This window comes from Prenolepis imparis, unplaced genomic scaffold, assembly GCF_030444845.1.
Source record: "Prenolepis imparis isolate NDT839.2.m4 unplaced genomic scaffold, iyPreImpa1.0 SCAF_10, whole genome shotgun sequence".
Taxonomy (NCBI): Eukaryota; Metazoa; Arthropoda; class Insecta; order Hymenoptera; family Formicidae; genus Prenolepis; species Prenolepis imparis.
The window spans coordinates 8425534-8442949 of NW_028141168.1; the positions used below are offsets into that span (position 1 = coordinate 8425534).

Here is a 17416-nt window from a genome sequence, read left to right on the forward strand (position 1 = left end):
CGCGCGCTCACGTGGTGTGATCACGTGGTGTGTGACGCAACGGCGCGCGCATCCCCCCACCACCCAGCCCCCACTCCGCGCCCCGAATCCGATGCGCGACGCAGGCGACGCAGCGGCGCTTGAAGGTCGAAGTCGATTCAAAGTCGAACGCGCCGCGCACATTGACGCACGCTCTCTCCCTCGCTCCGTGTTGCGCGACCGGAAATTGGCAACACTGGTCATCTACGGGCGGAGTGAAAGAGAGGAGGCGAAGAATCCGAGAGTGTAAAAGTGCAGCATCATGAATGGACCTCATGTGCACCGCGTGTTTCGTGGTTAGGTTTATCACAGCTGATCATGATTGCCGCGTTATTAGTCCGGCCTGTGATGATATTTATTTTTATTTCTTTAATATTCTCGATGTGAGAGAAGAAATCGTAATAGAAAAATGATGAGCGTATGGTGTGGATATTCGTTACGGAAGGCATCCTGCGACGAAAAGCTGCGGAGCACGATGAGAAAGATGTATTGCACGAGTGTCGCGACACGATTAATATTATCTAATAAATTCCACGTCGCTGGATGTAATTCTACGTTTTCGCGCCTCAGTATTAGGGTAATGAACAATTATGTACTTACAAATATTGCATTTTATTATCATGACCCTCGATCGTTAATCATATAATAATGTAAACACCCACACACAACATAGAATTTATATATATTTTGTCTTAATTATCTCTGATCGCGAGATTTTACGTTCTAATACTTAGACATTTACAATTTTTAATAAATCATACATGTGTGATTATTTTGTGCAATTAGATTAGTTTTGAGATTTCATATATTATGCACAAACTATCATGATAAAAAAAGTAATATATATGAAAAGATTTCAAGATTTATAAAGATCATTTTATTAAAATTTATTTAAACATGTATGTAAATTCTTTAGCATACAATTAAAGATTATTGTTACAGCTTCTATAGATAAAATATTATCTATATATCTACAATGGGGCGAACATTGAGAAAACGTCGCCAGAAGAAGAAGCTCAACTTTGTAAAGTTGAATGAAAATATCGAAGAGTCATTAATATCTTTAAAATCCTGGCTTCTAAGTGAAAACTGTTTATCGATTCGTCATTTGATACCAGAATATTTTCCTTTCACAGGCAGAGGTTTAAAAACATTAAAACACATAGAGAGTAATGAAGTACTGATTCAATTACCATTTCGAATGTTAATAACGACAGATGTATTATTGCAGAGTGATATTAGAATTTTATTTTTAAATAATATTACTGACAGTTTTACTTCCCAATGTATGCTTGCAACATTTCTTGTGTATGAAGCACATTTAGGGATACAGTCAAAGTGGTATCTTTACTTGAAAACTTTGCCACAATCTTTTACAAATCCAGATTTTTGTTCCAATAAAGAGAAAAGAATGCTGCCAAGTTTTATCTTAGATTCTTTGAATCAAGCACATAAATTAGAAAGTAATTTTTCTTTAGTAATGAAAGCTGTGAAATATCTAGATAAGAGTCATTGTTCTCATTGCAATTTGCATCTACAAAAGATAATAACATTCACAAGATTTAAATGGGCGTACTATGTTGTTAATACAAGAGCGGTGTATATAGACACTAAATTATTATGCCAACAGAATGTATTTAATATAAAACAACCTAACAACCTGGCTTTGGCACCGTTTCTAGATTTATTTAATCATAATATCAATACCACTGTCAAAGTATCTATTGTTACGGATGATTATCAAAATCAGTTTTATCAAATTATTACTTTGAAACCGTTCGATAAAGAATCGCAAGTTTTTATTAATTACGGAGCACATAACAATCTTAAATTGTATATTGATTATGGATTTTTCATTCCATGCAATCCACTAGATGAAATCCATTTTGATATCTCGGAAATACAAAAATGTTTTGACATTTCAAAGAGCAAATTAGATTTTATTACATTCAACAGTTTTGATAAGAATATGTCGTTTACTCGCGATTGTCTTAATTATAATGCGACTGTAACACTATTCATATTAGGTACAAAATTAGAAAAGAACTGTTGGAAAATGAAGATATATAGCGAAACATTTGATTCTCATGAATTGTGTTTCATTAATAAGCTAGGAATAAGTATTTTAAATTTGAAGAAAACAGAATATACATGTGCTTTAAATAATATGAGGAGTTTAAAATCTAAAAGTCAGAGTTTTTCCATTGCAATTGATCTTGTAGATGAATATATTAATATCTTAAATACAGCATTTAATTGTATAAAAGAAACAGAAAAAGCTGTACATTCAGGAAATCATAATTTACAACAATCTTAAGATTATTTATGTAATATTGTTTAATCAGTACAATATAATGTATAGAATATATTTAAAAAAATCTTTTTATCTAATTTTACATATATTAAAGATATTCTATGTTTTTAAAAAGTATTATATTATGATAACAGAGAGAGAATAATAAATAGTAATCAAAGTATTGATAGTTTTTAATTTTCCTTTTATTATCAATTTTACACAAAAATATATTTCTATTTAGCAATATTTTAAAGTTATTAAATATTTCTCAAAGTAAATTTTTTACGTATATATATATATACATATATACTTTACATAAATTACATAATTTATATGTAGTTTACCATATGATTTATCTTATGCAAAATAAAAGTCACGTGATTAACTTTTCATATATTCTCTCACATCTCAATTATTATTTTTTTAAATTTAATCAAAGCTAATTAAAATTAATTAAATAAATATAAATGTACATACATGTTTATAAAAATATATTTATTATACTTTTTGTATGATATATTAATAGAGATAAATATTAAGCCTTGCTTTTTCATTATAGTGTTGCAGTGGCAATGTAATCGACCGTGCTCAGAAGAAGAAGAACGTGCCGCAATCTAAATCTGTGGTGCCACCAGTGAAATTTACATCGGTTGTTACTGGGTTAACCGGAGCAAAGCCTGGGCAGCAAAAGAGAAACTGTTTTCATCCCGGTGTTTCTGGTTTGAGCAGAGATGTGCTTGATTTACATAATAAATCACCTGTCACCAGTACAGATATGTTGAAAGCCATGCTTAGATACATTTGGCCAGAAGTGAGTAATAATTTATATGATTTATACAATATATACAACATATTTATTATACAATTATTATACATACTTATACATTTATTATACAATATATCTTTGCAGGATGATCCAGAAATACGGCAAAGAGTGAAAATAGCAGTGGGTTTACTCGTTGGAGCCAAAGTCCTGAATGTTTTCGTACCATTTATCTTCAAGTATGCTGTGGATGTTTTAAATACCCACACTGCAACGATCAATGGCAGTGCTGTAATGGATTTAACAACCGCGCCTGCGACAGTCGCGACTGTAGCAACATCGTTACTCGTAGGCTGTAAGACGCGTTTCATATTTTTCGGAATATTTTTAGCATTTCAATACGTAAAAGAATTTCTGTAACAGTTATATGTAATTCCAGATTAACGTTCTTTGCAGATGGAATAGCACGTGTTGGAGCTGCAGGTTTCAGTGAACTCAGGAACGCGGTTTTCGCAAAGGTTGCGCAACACTCTATTCGTAAAATAGCGAAAAATGTTTTTATACATCTACACAATCTTGATATGGCTTTTCATTTGAGCAGGCAGACTGGTGCTTTATCGAAGGTAATAATATTTGAACTATTTTTCAGTCAAAATTCGAAATTTAAAATGTTTTATATTAAGATTTAAAAAACATTTATATATATATATATATATATTTTTTTTTTTTTTTTTTTTTTTTACAGACAATCGATCGCGGCAGTCGGGGTATTAATTTTATTCTAAACGCTATGGTATTTAACATAGTACCTACAGTATTCGAACTAGCATTAGTTAGTGCAATATTGGGAATAAAATGCGGACCAGAATACTCAGCTGTAGCGCTGGGTTGTGTCGGCGTTTACACTGTGTTCACGTTGACTGTTACACAATGGCGTACCAAGTTCAGGATTCATATGAATCAAGCGGAGAACGAAGCGGGTAATAAGGCGATAGACTCACTCATCAATTATGAAACAGTAAAAGTCAGTAATGAAGCATAAGTTCCGTTTAATTCCTTTTAAGGAGATCGAACAGAAAATGTTGAAACATATTTTTTCTTTGCCTCAGTATTTTAATAACGAAAAGTTCGAAGTAGAGAGATACGATCAATCTTTGAAGAAATACGAAGCGGCGTCCCTCAAGACTAGTACAAGCTTAGCGATGTTAAATTTCGGACAGAACGCTATTTTCAGCGGTGCGTTAAGTCTCATCATGGTGTTGGCAGCACAAAATATTGTGAATGGTAAATATATTATTTATAGCTACTGTTTATTGCTAGTGAGAGATTGTAAACTAGTAAGAAACTACTAGAAAACTCATAGGAAAACTAATGCATGCTATATTCGTGTCTTTTGTACATTTATATATATTTTTTTTAGGTACTATGACTGTTGGCGATTTGGTAATGGTAAACGCCTTGTTGTTTCAACTCTCAGTTCCTTTAGGCTTTTTAGGTTCTGTTTATCGAGAAGTGAGACAAGCTTTTATCGACATGCAAATCATGTTTACTCTTATGACAACAGATACTGCAATTAAAGTAAGATTATTTAAATGTATAGTATTATGAACTTCATCTTTCTGTATAATCTATGTTTTACAAATAATTTTAAATTACTTTTTTATTTATTACAGTCAAAAGAAAATGCATTGAGATTCTATGTGACGCCAAATTCTTCGGAAATTGAATTTAAAAATGTAAATTTCCAATATGTCGAAGGAAAATCTATTTTTAAAAATATTTCGTTTACCATACCAAGTGGCAAGAAGGTTGCCATTGTTGGAGGATCTGGTTGTGGGTAAGGTATTAGCTATATAAATTGTTTAATGTAGACATTAATTAGAAAGTTTAGTAAGTATTCGAAAGATTATCGATATAACACGATTTTTTATTTTTTTTTTTAGTAAGACAACAGTTGTGAGATTGCTATATAGATTTTTTGAACCACAGAATGGCGATATTTATATCAATGGTCACAACATTCGAGATGTCGATTTAGATGATCTCAGGAATTGCATTTCGATTGTGCCCCAAGTAAAATCGTCTTTTTCTTATCTTTTAATGATTTAAGCTAATTCTATTTTATATGCAATATATTAGTACTCTTTTATAATTTGCAACAAATTTTAGGACACCGTCCTTTTTCATGAAAGCATTTTTTATAATTTGCACTATGGTAATTTGAGAAAATCACGCGAGGATGTTTTCGAAGCTGCAAAAATGGCAAATCTACATGACTCTATATTAAAGTGGCCACAAGGCTACGATACACCTGTGGGAGAACGTGGCTTGAAATTAAGCGGAGGGGAAAAGCAAAGGGTTGCAATCGCTAGAGCAATTTTGAAAAATAGCCCTATACTAATCTTCGATGAAGCTACCTCTTCATTGGATTCTATTACAGAACATGTAAATTAAAAAAAATATTCTTTATCTTATTAAATATCAATTATATATACTATTTAAATAAATATATTATATTTTATTTACAGAATATACTCGATGCCTTGCGCAAAGCGACAGAAAAACGGACTTCAATCGTGATTGCGCATCGTTTATTGACAGTCATGGATGCCGATGATATACTAGTCCTAGACCAGGGTGATCTAGTCGAGAGAGGCACTCATGAATCTTTGTTATCTATACCAAATTCTCTGTACAGCAAATTGTGGGAAACTCAATATTTGGGTATGAAGAAACCTCAAGCACAAGAAGATAGAAATAAAGCTGAACAGTATAATTAAAGCTAATATCATCTAGGTAAAAAAGTACTTGTCATATAATATATATAAATGAATGAAAGTCTTGTTTTAAGAAATAACTGTTCTTAGAATGTTTCATAATTAAAATTTAACAAGATATATACAAAAGTGATTTTACAAATTACAAAATATTACAATATGCTGTACATATAAATATAATTGTAAAGCTAGTGATAATATTATTTGTTATAAAGTCTATGTATAAATAATGTTATCTAATAAACAAAATTGTTACATATATATAATCAGTAATATAATCAGTTTGTTACAACCATTTTTATTATATATTCTTTGTTACATACTCTTTTATGAATACTTTAATTGATTAAAAACAAATTCTGTTGTGAATATTCTAATGGATTAAAAGTAATATAAATATTGCTTTGAAATAATTTGTAGAATTATGAGTGCTAATTGGATATATGAAATTTGTATTTAAATTGAGAAATGTTTTATTCATTCAGAAAACTTTCATATAGAAAAACACATATTGTTATTCACTTAGAATAAAAGAATAATTAAGAGAAAATTTAATATTCAAAATTTTACACATAAGATTCTTTTGCTTGCTTTTTATTACTAGAAACTTACACACAGAGCTAATATTGTAAGTGAAAATATTTTAAATATATTTTAATATATTATCTTATATTATCTTTATATCATTTATATGACTAATACTTACACAGATGTTGCCTTGACAACCATTCAAAACAATTATGGACGTCGACTAGCCTACAAGGAGCATTTGACAGTTCTGTGACAACTTGGTAAAAAATAACATACAATTACAATGCAAATTGTAATGTGCAGTGTATAAATATAAAATGCAAACTGAAGCATCTATCTTGCCGGTTGTACAGCTTAATGTGCATAGAACAGTCAATAGGTAAATAAAACTTTGAGAATATATATCTATTGTTCTAAATATAGATACTCAAAGTTATTCACACAAATAATACAGAAAGAAAATGTATATTTCTAATTAAAATTAATTTGAACCGTTTTCTATCTTATATATCTTTAATTTATATATAGCTTTAATTGATATCCAAAGTTTATTGTTATTTATTCCAAGTATTCAAATGACATTGTGTTGTGCAATATAAATCATAATGTTACAATAATGAAAAAAGAGAAAATAATAACAAACTTTAGTACTTTATTTTAAAATAGTGTATTTTATCTATTAAATATGTAATTTGCAGAAATCCAAAGCTTGATTCGACAAATTCAACACTGGAATTCAAAAAGTTGTCTCCTTGCAAAAAAATATTATTTCCATCAAACAAGAAATGCTCGAACTCTTTACTTGGTTTGTATAAAAATGTATTAATTAAAATATATTAAATATATTTATATTTAAATATATATTTAATATTTTATTATATTGTACATATATTTATACATATATATAGGTGCACCATATAGAGATAGTATTAAACAATCAATGTTGGATCAATCAAAATCTCGTGATAAAAGTGTTCTTGGACAAAGAGTAATGTCAGCAAAAATGCTTCGTTTCAAGCAGTTACAAAATCAATTAGCTGATGCACACTATCATCTCAATGCAAGTTTTTAAAAAGATATATTTAATAGTGGATATTTATATATTTAATAGACAAAAAAAATAATTTCTTTATAGGAATTAGCAAATGAAAACAGATTATTAAAGGCATTGCAGAAAAGACAAGATTCTGCATTAAGGCGTTACGAAGGTACAAATGCTGAGTTACCAAGACTTATAAATTCGCATCACGAAGAACTGAGAATACTTCAAACAAAATATAAGAAATTAAAAGAATTACACAAGGATACGTGCAACTTGTTAAAAGAAAAAGAAAATGAACTTTATTCTGCAAATGTGAGTTTTTTCTTATATATGTATATATGTTTTACATATGTAACATTGTAATATATACATGTATAATATATTCATATGTAATGTATATGTATGTAATATTTTTAAATGTGATATTTGTCATGGATTTTTTAAATTTTATTTTGCAGTCACAAAACAAGCATCTATTGCAACTTAGTAAAGATCGAAATCTTGAAGAGAGAGAAAAGTTGCAATTGCAATTATCCGACATGAATCATAAAATGCAGCAGCAACAGGAAACTATACAGGTAGATGTCAATATATTTATTTTATAGTAATAGCTAACAGAAATAAAATATACTAATTACGTTTTAATTATTATTCTTATATATGTATATAAAATATTATTTTTGCAGCTTTTACACAGAAAACTTGCACTTGAAACTAAGAGTTTAAAACATCAATTACATGTCGAGATTTCTAAACACAAAGAGACACAGAAAACTTTACAAGAAACAATGGAGAAATTGAAAGGTTTAGAATGTTTATTAGACAATAGAGAGAAGAGATTATATTGTAATGGTCAGTTGCCAATTTATAAAGAGAAAAATCTAGGTAGTCATTCTCTTACAAATCTCAGGTACATTTATATGTATATATCTTTATTTATGTTTTTAATAATGTATCAAATAGAGATGTTATATTTATATATATATATATATATATATATATATATATATGCATTTTAGCACCTCCAATCCAGTTAAAATATCTAGTAGGAGTAAAAAAAGTGAAACTGATTTATCAAAGAACAATTTGGTGAGAATAAATTATAGTAACTTACATATAATAATTAATACAGATTTTATAAGCGTGTTATAATTGTAGCCACTGCTTGATACATTGGAGTCTAATGATGATGAAAAAGTAACTCGGACGATAAATTATACAAACAATACGAATCATTCAGCGGATCGATTAAAATCGGAAACAATGACAAATCTGCAACAAATACGAAAGTTTCGTTTGCAAAGATCACCACATATACGTAAAAACGCACATTCTATGGATGATTTAAGATTTAGATCTAAAGAACCAGAAATGAGAACTCATAATGAACAAATCACAATAGACTATAAAGAAGTGCTAGAGAGAAATGATCCGAATAACGATGAAAACGAAAGCGGCAAATTGCGGAAATTATTCAGCAAAATAAAAAAGCAAAATCTGCAAAAAGAACTGGACATTGATTTCGATCATTCATCCGATGATGGAGAGAGTGATAATACTACCGAACATCATATGAAATATGATATGGATACTGCACAAAAATCTAGAGAATTATACGCAAGGTATAAATAATAAGAAAATATGTATATTTTCTAAATCAAATAATACATAATATTGTACAATTAGATTATTTTATGTACATTCATCTATATTGTATAATTAATGATATAATAATAGAATTAATGATATAATAACTTTAACTTTATATTGCAATTATTTTTTTGTTTCTGTTATAGATTAATTAGCACAGACGATATCTCTGACACTTTGGATAATATGATGAAAAAGGCAAATATCCATTGTAGTGACGAAGAAGAGGAGGAAGAATTAAATGAATGTTTGGCAAAGGACTTAATATTTCAGAAGAACAAGAGTAAATTAAGAGTACAATATAGAGACAAAGATGTTTACGATAGTGGCTCCGAACTTGATTCCGATGAAAAGATAGATACAAATGGAGATTCTTCCATAGAATATAAAACCAATAATCTTCAAGCTGATTTATCTAAATACACTAAATTTAGTAAGTCTTTTAATGATATTGTTCACGCAAATCATGATGCTTCAGAAATAAGAGAACAGTCTGACATTGGGAAATTAAAGGATGCGAAGCTACAAAGGATATCTGATCATATTCTAGATCATCTCCATATAGAAAATACAGAAATTCCTCAACAGTCTGCAAAGAAAATATGGCTGGAAAGACAACAATTCCTAGAAGATAATGGAATAGATAATTCATCGATTGACACTAAAAGAGATTATATAAAAGAAAAAGATGAAATATATTTGGAAGATAAACCAATATATACTGATACATCATCTAACAAGGATTATTGTGATACAAATGACGAATATAAGGAAATTAAAAATTTGTCAAGTCCAAAAGGGAGAGAAGCCAAAAATAGTTCACATCAAGTTTATGAAGAGGCATCCGCAGCAAACTCTAATGAAAGCACTCATTCTGCACATACTTTAGAAGAAGAATACCTTAGGCCTGAAGTAGAGAAAACGCCAAGTATGATACATCAAAGCAATGAAGAAACATTAAATAAAAATAATTTCAATGTCGAAACGAAAAACAAATTGAATGCTTCATTAGAAGCAGGAAATGTTGATACATTATCCACTAATATGTCTCATCAGACTGAACAGACTAATAGCACGAAAACTGAACGAGTAGACAATAAGCAAATAGATGTCAAAAAGAAAGTAGTTAATTATGATAAAGAAAAGCTATTGGCTACAATGAAAGCTATCGATGACAACGAAAATATTGAATATCTAAATCAAGGATTCAAGAATCACAACACAAACAGAATGCAGATAACGGAGAATTTATATCGCGGCTTGCCTACACATTCGAAACCAAAACGCGATATTATTAAAGATATATTTGAAGACAACCATGTAGAAAATAAAGTTAAAAGAGCTTGCAGTAAATCCCATTGAAATTTTAACAGCGGTTACATTGAAGATACGCCATAGTAAATAGCGCAAAACTTATTTTTTTCTATTCTCTTATTTTTTTGTCAATTCCATTAAACTCTATATGCAAATATATCGAGAGATGTAGTATATTATAAAAAGAAGGCATACATATATTATATTTTTTTCTAGTGTATGGAAGTTAATAAATAAACTACGTGAGAAGAATGTATTTTGTCTTTAAATAAAAGAAAATATATAAAATCTATCTTCAAAAATAATCTACTTGACATTATGAAAGTTTTGAATTATCGGAGCGCATCGATAGTCATATCTCGATTAGCTCGATCGATATAATCGAGAATTAATCGATTTTATATTTATAGTTGAATCCCTCTATTCTGGAACTGTCAAGATCGAGCTCTTCGCTATTCTCTATTCTGAAAAAAAATTACAGTTTATAAGCCAAAACAATTCAGAATTGCGGAAAATTCAGAATAACGGAAGACAGAATAGAGGTGTTTTATCGCGAGAAAAAAGCTCAGCCCCGATTGTTTCTGATATTCACTCGCCATATAAATAACAAATTACTCAAAGAAACGTAAAGATTTTATATTCAACCCTAGTAATTTTTAATATATATATTCAGAACTTTATATTGTGTAAATGTGTAGACGGGAATAATATTTCAAATAAACAATTATCAATTATCAGCTGGCAAGTGTCAACAATGTCACGAACTGGAACGAAACTTGATGCGAAAAAAGTGGCAAGTATCCCATTGTTTCATATATACACACGTGAGATATTAATGCAATATTGAATACATGTCGTATGATTTTTTTACATTTATTTCAAGTATAAAATTAGTCTTGAGAGATTATGGTTATATATATATTAATTTTCATTACTTTATTAATTTAAAGTAATGAAAATTAATGATTATTTCGAAATTTTAGAAATTAATATTACTATAATCTTTTACTTAGTATTCATTTATTGATAGTATTGATTTATATATATATTTGTATTTATATATTACAGAACTCTGAACTATTTACTCTAACTTATGGCGCACTTGTGGCCCAATTGATCAAAGACTACGAGAATGTGGAAGACGTTAACAAACAATTGGAAAGAATGGGATATAATATAGGAATTCGACTGATAGAGGATTTTCTAGCACGGACTGGTTCTGGTCGATGTTACGACTTTAGAGATACAGCTGAGAAGATTCAGAGCGGCTTCAAGATATTTCTCGGTATAACACCGTCAATTACGAATTGGAGTCCGGCTGGCGACGAATTCTCTCTATGTTTCGAGACAAATCCGTTAACAGAATTTGTAGAATTACCAGATAATTGTTCAAACTTGAAGTATTGTAATATACTAACTGGTGTACTTAGAGGAGCTTGCGAAATGGTGCAAATGGAAATTGCCTGCTGGTTTGTACAAGATCAACTAAAAAACGACAATGTAACTGAATTACGTGTCAAATTTGTCAAAAGGTTAGAAGATGCGATACCAGCAGGCGAAGATTGAACCTATCTGTTATTTAATGTGCAAATGTTATGTTAACGTTATATATCATTTTAATGATAAAATATTTTGTATTTTGTGTTAAGATATAAGAATAATTGTATTAGTCACACATGCATTTTCTCATATTGTATTTACAGTTTTTCATTTAAAAGTAGTATATTGAGATTTCATTTTTAAGTCATCGTTTATATGAATGTAATGATAATGAAATAAACAAAATACCAACTTTATACAACTTATACACATACATGTAACATACTAAAGTATAAATTATTTTATTTTTTATAACACTATTTTTATAAACAAAATTTATTTCCTTATAAGATATATTAAAAATTTCCCTTTCTACTTTTAGATAATAGATAATGCAATTTTTTTCCACAAAGAGCATGACTTGGTTATGAAGGTTATATTCACATTTGTGTCAGATGCAAGAAGAGGGTTATAAAATCTTATTTTTGCTGCGATTTTGTATTTTTTTTAGTTACATCTAAAGAGAGTGTAATTTCAAGAAGAATATATGTTCCAATTATACTTTTTATTAAAATAATGATAATTACAATAGTATAATAATTAATACTAATAGCATATACATTTTGGTAAGTTGTGCAAATGTTATTTTTTTAATAGCTTTTATAACATAATATGTAAACTCCTCTACGGTTTTAATTTATATTTTATAAAATTTTCTCGCCAGTCAATTATCATTAAAATATACAATTAATAATAATGATAATTATTTTTTAGGTATATATTGTTAAATTATCATGGAAGTGAGATGCAAGCATTGCTGTAAATGTCTTTTTAAAGGTGACTCTATTCTGTTTAATGCACATTACGAAGTAAAGCAGCATCCAATAGATCTAAGATGTCAAGCAGATCAGTCTGATTGTTGTTCATATATGACTGCAGAAAAAGCACCAGATTGGATTATGAACATTATCGACCAGGTATATTTTCTGTATTATATTATTTCTATATTAAGATTGAAAAAATATATTTGTGTATAAACTAAAATGATTATTTTTACAGGAATCTTGGATTAAGGGTAAATTACATTGTCCATATTGCAACAGTCGCTTTGGATCTTTCAACTTTGTAAATGATACAAAGTGTTACTGCGATAAGTATGTAAGACCTCCTATAAGAATTATTAACTCTAAAGTAGATATACTATATGAAAAAATAAAATAATAATACAATAGATAAAGTAGAGAAATGCATTTGTATATACAATATATATATATAGATGATAGACAGCACACACATTATACACACCATTATTATATTTTTTATATTTCTAAAATCTATTTTAGAAATTAAGAAAGATGTGAGAGAAATGAGAGAAAATATATTTTTGTGTACTTTATAGAGATTATTGATGTATTACTTTAAAGTATTACTTTCAAGTTTTTTTTATGCAGCTGTAATGTGATAAAAATTAATAAGATTAATTTATTATATATTTTAAAAATTTTTTATTTAATTTATATTTACATCTTTTTTATATAGTCACATTATTTAATTATATTTTTCCTCCTAACTTACATATATTAAGACTATATATATATATATATATATATATATATATATATATATATATATATATATATATATAATGAAAGAATGCATCAGAGATTATAACACGTACATCTCATATATAATTTATATATCTATATATATAACATTTTATATATTTTTACAATAAAATTATATTGTATAAGTATTAATTATAGACAACATTTTGTCAACTAGTACTGTTATCAACAATATATACAGCATAAAATACAAGATTCTGTTAGATTATGTACAAAATTGGATACATACATATGTATATATATGATATATATATATATGATATCAAGTCTAGATACAAGTATTTTTTTAGAAATAATTTTCCACTAATTTCTATCTTTATTTTTGGAAAAATTATAATTTAAATAATGAATTCTCTTTAATTTTTGGATTTTTTATATTCTATTTTAAAGAATTATGATTTGCATATGTGAGATTATAATATTTACATTGATTGATGTTACTTAAAATATATTTTAATATTATCTCGTGAATTGTGATTACTTATAAAAAAAATTTAGTTCAATTAAGAATTAATATTAAAAAGAAATTAATTTATATCATTATATCTCCCTCAGAATTACTGCCTTTTCTATTAATTTGTTAATAATAATTTCACTAGAATTTTTATAAATAAAATATTTACATATTTAATATTAAAAAAATTTTATATATATGTATATATATGTTTTTTGCAAGAAAAATTAAGAATTTATAATAATAAGATAGCTAAGAAAAAATAAAATATATATATTATTATAACAAATATAACAATTACTTTAAAAGGTCACATTGCATAGATAGATCTTATAATTTAGTTGTATATGTAGTTTTACTTCTCTATTAGCAGCTATTTTTAGTTTTTTGTCAAATTTGTGATTTTATCAGTGCTTTATAAAGTTAAAAAAAAAATAAAGTAAAAATGCATATTAATTTTTATGTGAGATATTTAACTAAGCAAAAAGTATTGAGAGAATTTCAACATAATTTAGAGATATTTGTATTCAAGGCACACATGGTCCACTAAAGAACATTAGTTAAACAGTTTACTGTAATGTTTAAGCAGTATAAAAGTTAGTTGATCTATTCTTCATGACAGTATTATGACAAAAAAAAAATCACAAAGTTCAAATACAGTGCATTCATTATGTAAGAATAACGCTTAAAGTTATAAGAATACAAACAATATTTTGATAGCAAAAATCAGGAAAGAACAATGTTGTTCAATTAAATTTATAACTGACTCAATCAACATTGAATATGAGAAACAAACTCCTGTATCACATCGATATACAGTACATCCTTTCCTACAAGCTGTTTAATAACAGTCGACAATCAGAATATTATATACAACCCAATGAAACTTAAACGCTACAATTGGAACATTTCATCTTGTTGCTGCTCAAGTCTTTGCAAAGAAGTCTTTACTCTTTTTCCTTGTGTCATTACTACAGCAGTTGGAAAATTATGCATATCACTAGAGGACATGGGTCTGACAGAATCAGAGGAGGGTGTCAAAGAGGTATTCGACGCAGTAGGAAATGAGTTTCGTAATTTAGCAGATCCATGCCGTCGTTGTACGTAAACATCATTGCTATCAGTACAGAATCTGTAATAAAATGATTTATTTATAAAGATATATTTTTTTGCGATAGATATGCTTAAACTTGAATTTGCAGATAAGAGATTATTTGTGAAAGTTTATTTTTATTTTTTATTCTATTGTGAAAGTCTATTTTTGTTTTTATACCTTTTTTAAATCATCAGGTTGATATTTTATACACAATGCATGCTTGAAAATATATATAAATTTTACTTGAATGCTGAACTTATACTACATATAAAGCACAGAAAATAACTTACTCACTGTTCCCTTGAGCACGTTTGACTTCTTTCTTGACATTAGCTATTGAAGTATCCATTTTAGCTAAGAAATCATTAACTGAACTTTCATCATCGATAGATGATATCGAAGAAGGACTAGATATCTGCAAAATATATATATTTGTCATTATTTAATAGAGTATAATCTGCCTTTTATCTAATTCTTTTTAAATTTCACTTACATTTGGAGGGATGTCATGCTCTTCATGAGCTACCGATTCGTTATTACATATAGAAGCAGAACTATCTGTATTAATAGGAATAAGCAAATGTTCTCGTAAAAATAAACTATCCGATGCCCATAATCTATTAATCCTTCTTATTTGTTCCGTCTGCAAAAATTGATATCAATTATATATTGGCAATGATTATTGTTTCAAGTGAGTGATATTAAACATCGAGTAAGATATGTGGCAATATCACAAATATAAAATATAAAAATGAAAGAACAATGTACACGGATAAGTCATACCGTAACTCCATATTTCAGAGCTATTCCTTGGAGGGTATCCGTAGGACACACTGTGTGTTTCACTAAACTCTCGGTCCTCGTCATGTGTTTAGCTGTACTCCCATACTTCTTCAGGGTCTTCCCAGTATCTCGAATGCATCTACGTTCCTCCATCTCTCTAGCACCATTCCGCTCCATTATTAGGCCTTTAAGTGATGATGCTCATAAGAGAAATAGGACATACCGTGGTTCGTCCACGTTTTGTTTCAAATTAGTGAATCAAATCGATCTACTTTATTCGCGCATAACCTGTCCAAGGATTTTATGAAATTAGACAAAATTATAAACATGCTGTCAATTTTGAATAAAACGAAAAATTCGCATTGTTTCGCTCATTTCTCCTCTCCGTTTCTCTTACGCGAGATGAAACTCTAGGATTTACCACTTACGAGGTGCAATAATAAACGATTCTTAAGAAGCTGGAAGCGCTTTCATGCCTGGAACAGCGTGCACGCGTGTGCGAAATTTTATCATTCTCTCGGGATCATTGATAACCTTCCCGTTGATTTTTGTCGAATTAGTCACGAGGAATGTCACGGGATCACACCGATACATGTATGGATACAAACGCTATGGCTGATTAGCGCGATTACATCTAACGAAAAATGCTTCTCAGATCAGATAGTCATCATAATACAGTGGTGCATACATCAGCACTGCATTGCTTACTGAGAGAGATGGCATTATGTATAACAGGATGATTCGAGTGTAATTGCAACCACGAAAGAGTGCAATCTTAAAAAACACATGGAAATCTAATTTTTAAAATTTTTCTTGACAGGTCTCTTTAATAGAATTACCCGAAAAAAATGTCTCTTGTAAACAAAAGAGAGAAAGAGAGAGAGAAAAGACATGCGCTCTGTTTCGAATCACGTGGGAGAGATTGCATGGAAAATCATATGACAGCACGAGACTTTCGAGATCGAAAAACACAATCGAGCGTTTTTTAAAAATATATTAATATAAAAAAAATGATATATTTTTAATATATTAATATAAAAATATATTATATTTACAAAATATATTAATATAAAAATATATATTTACAAAAAAAGTTGAAGTATGAAAATTTGAATTTATAAAATATTTGGATAATTGGATAATTTTGCGTTTTTTGTGGGCATATAAAATAAGAAAATAATGGAATGAGATTTTAATAAAAAAATGTTCATTATAATACGTTACACAGTTATCTATTTTTAAATACAATATATTACAGAGAAACACACAATTTTTTATATAATTTATTGTTATTATAATGTCTATTATAATTAGCTTACGATTATTATTATCATTACTATGTTGTGTGCTAGCCTCGATGAATATATAAGGCAGCAGGAAAAATTATGTGTAATGGGAGACTAATTAATGCATTTTTTTTTTTTTAGTTAGGACAACTGTATCGTCGATTATTACGATTGTATTAATCCCCAGTAGCAGTGTGCAACAGTAACGGCGATATTGGTAATAAATAGTTAACGTAAGGATA

At 28.5% G+C, this 17416-nt stretch overlaps 5 protein-coding genes across 8 annotated transcripts; 4 read left to right on the top strand and 1 right to left on the bottom strand.

Annotated features, from left to right (window-relative positions):
• Positions 1 to 132: 132 nt before the first annotated feature.
• On the top strand, positions 133 to 6693 carry Abcb7 (ATP binding cassette subfamily B member 7). Of its 3 annotated transcripts, none has more exons than XM_083047862.1 (12): positions 133 to 595; positions 2874 to 3125; positions 3225 to 3432; positions 3534 to 3700; positions 3823 to 4101; positions 4187 to 4361; positions 4498 to 4655; positions 4751 to 4914; positions 5021 to 5150; positions 5247 to 5522; positions 5606 to 5873; positions 6565 to 6693. In XM_083047862.1, exons 1-11 carry the CDS (start codon positions 428 to 430, stop codon positions 5855 to 5857), a joined length of 2229 nt encoding a protein of 742 aa, XP_082903988.1. In that variant the 5' UTR covers positions 133 to 427; the 3' UTR covers positions 5858 to 5873; positions 6565 to 6693. The 3 variants fall into 3 exon arrangements, with proteins under 3 accessions (XP_082903988.1, XP_082903987.1, XP_082903989.1); XM_083047863.1 differs by lacking the exon at positions 6565 to 6693 and adding an exon at positions 961 to 1160 and having other exon boundaries at positions 457 to 595; positions 5606 to 6050; XM_083047861.1 differs by lacking the exon at positions 6565 to 6693 and having other exon boundaries at positions 5606 to 6050.
• On the top strand, positions 6625 to 10635 carry LOC145941652 (uncharacterized). Its single transcript, XM_083047860.1, has 9 exons — positions 6625 to 6764; positions 7084 to 7190; positions 7294 to 7445; positions 7521 to 7739; positions 7886 to 8005; positions 8114 to 8337; positions 8447 to 8516; positions 8586 to 9049; positions 9224 to 10635. Exons 1-9 carry the CDS (start codon positions 6703 to 6705, stop codon positions 10437 to 10439), a joined length of 2634 nt encoding a protein of 877 aa, XP_082903986.1. The 5' UTR covers positions 6625 to 6702; the 3' UTR covers positions 10440 to 10635.
• Positions 10636 to 10925: 290 nt separating this feature from the next.
• Positions 10926 to 12148, top strand: Bet3 (blocked early in transport 3). Its single transcript, XM_083047757.1, has 2 exons — positions 10926 to 11184; positions 11460 to 12148. Exons 1-2 carry the CDS (start codon positions 11146 to 11148, stop codon positions 11955 to 11957), a joined length of 537 nt encoding a protein of 178 aa, XP_082903883.1. The 5' UTR covers positions 10926 to 11145; the 3' UTR covers positions 11958 to 12148.
• A 229-nt stretch (positions 12149 to 12377) lies between these two features.
• Positions 12378 to 13527, top strand: LOC145942236 (E3 ubiquitin-protein ligase RNF180-like). The gene is made up of 3 exons (XM_083048764.1): positions 12378 to 12556; positions 12705 to 12907; positions 12990 to 13527. Exons 2-3 carry the CDS (start codon positions 12725 to 12727, stop codon positions 13149 to 13151), a joined length of 345 nt encoding a protein of 114 aa, XP_082904890.1. The 5' UTR covers positions 12378 to 12556; positions 12705 to 12724; the 3' UTR covers positions 13152 to 13527.
• A 363-nt stretch (positions 13528 to 13890) lies between these two features.
• Red (LysM peptidoglycan-binding domain-containing protein red) lies at positions 13891 to 16559 on the bottom strand. Of its 2 annotated transcripts, none has more exons than XM_083048763.1 (5): positions 16317 to 16559; positions 15889 to 16073; positions 15599 to 15748; positions 15396 to 15520; positions 13891 to 15141 (listed from the first exon to the last, which is right to left on the bottom strand). In XM_083048763.1, exons 2-5 carry the CDS (start codon positions 16063 to 16065, stop codon positions 14904 to 14906), a joined length of 690 nt encoding a protein of 229 aa, XP_082904889.1. In that variant the 5' UTR covers positions 16066 to 16073; positions 16317 to 16559; the 3' UTR covers positions 13891 to 14903. The 2 variants fall into 2 exon arrangements, with proteins under 2 accessions (XP_082904889.1, XP_082904888.1); XM_083048762.1 differs by having other exon boundaries at positions 13893 to 15141; positions 15889 to 16176; positions 16317 to 16554.
• Between the last annotated feature and the right edge of the window lie 857 nt (positions 16560 to 17416).